The 6,000-nt window shown below is 41.2% G+C and overlaps 1 protein-coding gene across 1 annotated transcript in view; it reads right to left on the bottom strand.

Moving 5' to 3' along the window:
* Positions 1-6,000, bottom strand: part of htr6 (5-hydroxytryptamine (serotonin) receptor 6) — a 49,228-nt gene that overhangs the window by 777 nt on the left and 42,451 nt on the right. The window contains 1 exon segment of the mRNA XM_061985458.2: positions 1-14. This exon segment is cut by the window's left edge and continues 777 nt beyond it. Coding sequence (XP_061841442.2) covers positions 1-14 — 14 coding nt within the window.

The raw sequence follows: 6,000 nt of genomic DNA, 5'->3' as shown, positions 1-6,000 counted from the left end.
CACTCGCACACTGCCTGGAGGGACACATTACAACCTTTATAACCGGGACATGTATATATATGTATATATATATATCTATCTACAGTCATTGTCAAAAGTTTACATACACTGAAGGACATAATGTTGACTTTACAATAATTTCTGCAACTGTTATTTTTTTGTGATAGAGTGATTAAACATACTTGTTTATCACAAAAAACATTAAGTTTGGTTCTTTTAAGAATTTATTATGGATCTACTGAAAATGTGACCAAATCTGCTGGGTCAAAAGTATACATACAGCAACATACATTATCAATTATGGTGATGTAGAAAAGTTACAATCAAATCAAATTAGCTTCATGGCATGGCCTCTTAACTTCATGTGAGTGATTATGATTGACGACACCTGTTGACTTCTCTGTGCCCATTTAAATAGGGCTCATGTGATGCAGTCTTCAGACCCGGTTACAAACGTGACAATGGGAAAGTCAAAGGAATTAGGCACAGATCTGAAAAAAGGAATCATTGACTTGAACAAGTCAGGAAAGTCCCTTGGAGCCATTTCAAAGCAGCTTAAGGCCCCAAAAGCAACTGTGCAGACAATTGTTCTTAAGTATAAAGTGCATGGCACAGTTTTGTCACTGCCATGATCAGGAAGAACATGCAAGCTATCACCTGCTGCTGAGAGAAAGTTGGTCAGGATGATCAAAGTCAACCGAGAACCAACAAAAAGCAGGTCAGCAATGAATTGGAAACTGCTGGAACACAGGTGTCATTGTCCACAATTAAGCGCGTTTTGCATCGCCATGGACTGAGAGGCTACCATGCAAGAAGGAAGCCCTTGCTCTGGAAGCCACACCTTAAGGCTCGTCTAAAGTTTGCTGCTGATCACATGGACAAAGATAAGACCTTCAGGAGGAAAGTTCTGTGGTCAGATGATACAAAAATGTTGCTGTTTGGCCACAATACCCAGCATAATGTTTGGAGGAGAAAAGGTGAGGCCTTTAATCCCAGGAACACCATACCTACCATCAAGCATGGTGGTGGTAGTATTATGCTCTGGGCCTGTTTTTCTGCCAATGGAACTGATGCTTTACAGAGAGTAAATAGGACAATGAAAAAAGAGGATTACCTCCAAATTCTTCAGGACAAGCTAAAATCATCAGCCCAAAGTTTGGGTCTTGGGCGCAGTTGGGTGTTCCAACAGGACAATGACCCCAAACACATGTCAAAAGTGGTAAAGGAATGGCTAAATCAGGCTAGAATTAAGGTTTTAGAATGGCCTTCCCAAAGTGCTGACTTAAACCCCATTGAAAACATGTGGACAAGTCCATGTTAGAAAACCAACACATTTAGCTGAACTGCACTAATTTTGTCAAGAGGAGCGGTCAAAAATTCAACCAGAAGCTTGCCAGAAGCTTGTGGATGGCTACCAAAAGCGCCTTATTGCAGTGAAACTCGCCAAGAGACATGTAAGCAAATATTAACATTGCTGTTTGTATACTTTTGACCCAGCAGATTTGGTCACATTTTCAGTAGACCTATAATAAATTCATAAAAGAACCAAACTTCATGAATGTTTTTTGTGACCAACAAGTATGTGCTCCAATCACTCTATCACAAACAAATAAGAGTTGTAGAAATTATTGGAAACTCAAGACAGCCATGACATTATGTTCTTTACAGTGTATGTAAACGTTTAACCACGACTGTGTATATATATATATATGTATATATATATATATATATATATATATATATATATATATATATATATATATATATGTAATAAATACATTTATAAAAATATATACATTTACATAACTACATACATTTATACACATATATGTATGTATCAAGCAGTAGAAAATGTATTAATGGATATGTATGTCTATATGTACACAAATATATATACACACGTATGTATATATCAGTGACGTGCAGTCACTAGAGGCAGGTGAGGCAGGGCCTCACCTGCCATCATGGAAAGAAAAAAAATGTAAAAAGAAAAAAAAATAATTAAATTGTTATATGTATCCAGTGATTATACTATAAAGTTATTTTCCATTTAACTTCACCAGTTTTAGATTATTTTTATTCAAAATCGCTGAATTTTCACATTTGCCGTTCAAATACTGAGAAGAGACGGTGCGGTGATCAGCAGCCAGTTGAGGCACGTCACTCAGTTGAGCCTCACCATGGATTGCGCAATGACTCGGCTAACTGCTGGCCTGCTGTGCAGTGAGACCGTATTGCTATATTAATTATATTATACATTTCCATAGTTTAGTTAGCTGAGGTATATAATGTACAGTGTATTTTGTCAACAACTGTATGTGTGTAACGTATTTCTTGTGCTGAGCGATCATAAAACGGCTGCAAAAGACACACTGGTTGAGGCTCCAGTAATCCCGCCTCCTGCACCCCCGCCGTAGAATTGTTATATCAACTAAAGCTCACACTTAAACTTTCCACATGCAAGATTGAATCTATTTAAAAAAGTTATTTCATAAGAAGCCAAAAAGTGCAAAAACAATAATGTTCGTGTTGGAGGAGTTGTGAATGACTGCAGGGCCACAACATTAGGTACACCTGCAAACTGCAGGTGTATCTAATTCACAACTCCTCCAACACGAACATTATTGTTTTTACACTTTTTGGCTTCTTATTAAATAACTTTTGTAACCTATTTTTATGGGCTTCCTCTTTGTGATGTTAAGTTCCTGTTATGCGCTGTTATACAGTATATGCCTTGAGCTCTTATTTTAAAGGCGCTAAGAGCGGAAGTGATGACACGGAGTGGAGCGGAAGTTTTTGAAAGAAGGTAAATAAAGTGGTCCTCGTGTAAACTGGAGCCCCGTGTTTGTTATTTTGTAGTTTCATACCGTATAGACGACATTTATAAACCCTCGGTTACACTTTTTTAAATAGATTCAATCTTGCACGTGGAAAGTTTAAGTGAGGGCTTTAGTTGCGGCGCATGGACTTAATTTATAAGTAAAGGTAAGACCATAACGTTTTTTTTATTAAATGTGCTTTTTTGTGTGCTACAGTTTGTATGTGTAAAGTTAAAGTTTAGTTAAAGTACCAATGATTGTCACACACACACTAGGTGTAATAAAATTTGTCGTCTGTATTTGACCCATCCCCTTGTTCACCCCCTGGGAGGTGAGGGGAGCAGTGGGCAGCAGTGGCGCCGCGCCCGGGAATCATTTTTGGTGATTTAACCCCCTATTCCAACCCTTGATGCTGAGTGCCAAGCAGGGAAGAATGCTGGTATGAGCTTTTAAACATAACCCGTTAACTGCTGCCAATCAAATGGTGAATAAGATACTCTTTAGGGTGTATATGTTTGTAAATCTGACTGTGATGAAGTCAGTGCCTCACCAGCCATGAACCTCACTGCACATCACTGGTATATATATATATATATATATATATATATATATATATATATATATATATATATATATATATATATATATATACATAATATAATATATGTATCTATATATATTAGCTAGTTAGCTGTGTGCGAGTAGTTCCTCTGTGTTGGTGAATATTTAGGTCACGACATGGAAATGGAGAATTGTTTAGATGTTTTTAGAACTACCAACAACTTCATCGTTAGCCACCTTGTACCAATCTTTTATCACCAATTAGCATGCATTAAAAAGAAAGCTAACTTACGTAAGGATTGTAAATGAGAGGCAAATTAGCACTCCAAAATAGTGCATGCAGGTGGAAGGGAGAATAGGTATGTGACAAAGGTGCGTCAAATAAAAAGGAGTGTATATGATTGTGTGTGTGTGTGTGTGTGTGTCCATTATGAGCATTATGATGATGACATAAAACATTACATGCAGTGTGAACAGCCAGGCCAGCACACTCAATGTATGCAGTGTGTGTGTGTGTGTGTGTGTGTGTGTGTGTGTGTGTGTGTGTGTGTGTGTGTGTGTGTGTGTGTGTGTGTGTGTGTGTGTGTGTGTGTGTGTGTGTGTGTTTGTGTGAGCCGATCTGTGTAAAGAGGGCACAGATGGGAAGTAAGACAAAAAATGTCTGGTCAGCTTGAAAAACAGGACAAGTGTCATCATTACCAATGTTGATCTCCAGAATGAAGACAAAACAAGTCAAAAGGATGAAAGCAAGAAGAAAATGTCCTCCTCAAATGATTTATTTTATTGTTTTAGGTGATGATTCAAAACTAAAACCTCAATCTATACTGAAATATCTATGTTGGCTAACAATGCTAAAATACATTTGTATTCAAGCTTTCTCTTGCATGTCTTTAACGCCGCATATATATCATACATATATATATACCTGTATATATATGTATACACACACACAGGTATATCATACTAACATGAAAACTGTGTTCCCCCATTTTCATCAATATGTGAATTTTGCAACCAGGGGTGGAAGCACTCTGGACATGGTCCACAGCAACATCAAACAGGCATTAAAAGCTGCACCCCTTCCCCACCTTGGCCCTTCAGACCATCTATCTCTGATGCTCATTTCTGCATACAAGACCCTGCTGATTAGGAAAGCTACAGTGAAGTAGGTAAGGACCTGGCCAGAGGGAGCAATGGAAGTATTACAAGACTGTTTCGAAAGCACAGACTGGGACATGTTCAAGGCAGCCGCCACAGAAAATCATCACACGTGTGGAGGAGTAAGCAGAGTCTGTGTCCGCATACATTCAGAAGTGCATGGAGGATGTTAGTGTGATCAAGAACATCCCCACACGGGCCAACGAGAAACCCTGGATGAACAGTGAGGAACGTGCAATGCTGAAGGCTCGGAACAACGCTTTTAAATCTGGCGTAATGGTAGCATGAAAAACAGCCAGAGCTAACCTGAACCGTGCCATTAGGGTTGCAAAGCGTGCTCACAATCAGAAAGTGCAGGACTTCTTCGAGAACCCCACAAACACCAGACGAATTTGGCAGGGCATACATGTCATCACGGACTATAAAACTACCCCTGCCCCTGTGGCAACAGTATCAGCTTTCTCAACAACCACTTTGCAAGGTTTGAGGCATTCAACCCTACTCCGGCGAGGAAATCCATCCCTCGCCCTGATGAGAAGCCACTCAACCTGGAGAACCCTGAGGAGAGTGAACCTCCGGAAAGCAGCGGAACCTGATGACATTCCGGGCAGGGTGCTTAAGGGATGTGCAGACCAGCTGGCTGGGGTTCTCACAGACATCCTCAACAGCTCGTTGACCCAGGCTGTGGTACCATCATGTTTTAAGACGGCTACAATCATTCCAATGCCTAAAAAACCCACAATCTCCTCCCTTAATGATTATCGCCCCATGGCACTCACCCCCATCATAATGAAGTGCTTCGAGAGGCTGGTAAAGGAACACATTGTCTCCAGACTTCCCCCCACATTCAAACCATACCAATTTGATTATTTCCGTAATCGCTCCACAGTGGACGCCATCTCCTCTGCACTTCACCTGAGCTTAGAACATCTGGAAGGAAAGAACACACACGTGCGGATGGTGTTTCTGGACTTCAGCTTGGCGTTCAACACCATCATCCCGCAGCACCTGGTGAGCAAACTGGCCCCTCTTGGATTCAGTATCCCCCTATGCAACTGGCTGTTTGACTTCCTCACAGACAGACCCCAATCTGTGAGAGTGGGCAACAACACCTCCAGTGCCATCTCCCTGAGCACCGGCTCCCCCCAGGGCTGCGCCCTGAGTCCCCTGCCGTTCACGTTGATGACCCATGACTGCTGCGCTAGGTCCACTACTAACCACATTGTGAAGTATGCGGACGACACCACAGTAGTGGGCCTCATCCGTGACAACAATGACATGGACTACAGGGAGGAGGTGAAACATCTGGTTCACTGGTGCAGAACCAACAACCTGGTCCTGAACGTCGACAAGACCAAAGAGATCATCGTCGACTTCAGGAGGCACCAATCCAGCGCCACTCCACTCTTCATCAACGGCACAGCAGTGGAGATCATAAGCAGCACCAAGTTCCTGGGGGTGC

Source organism: Nerophis lumbriciformis, linkage group LG23 (assembly GCF_033978685.3).
Source record: "Nerophis lumbriciformis linkage group LG23, RoL_Nlum_v2.1, whole genome shotgun sequence".
In the NCBI taxonomy this organism is placed as follows: domain Eukaryota; kingdom Metazoa; phylum Chordata; class Actinopteri; order Syngnathiformes; family Syngnathidae; genus Nerophis; species Nerophis lumbriciformis.
Note: the sequence above shows the minus strand (reverse complement) of the source record. Positions and strands in the feature narration are given on the sequence as shown.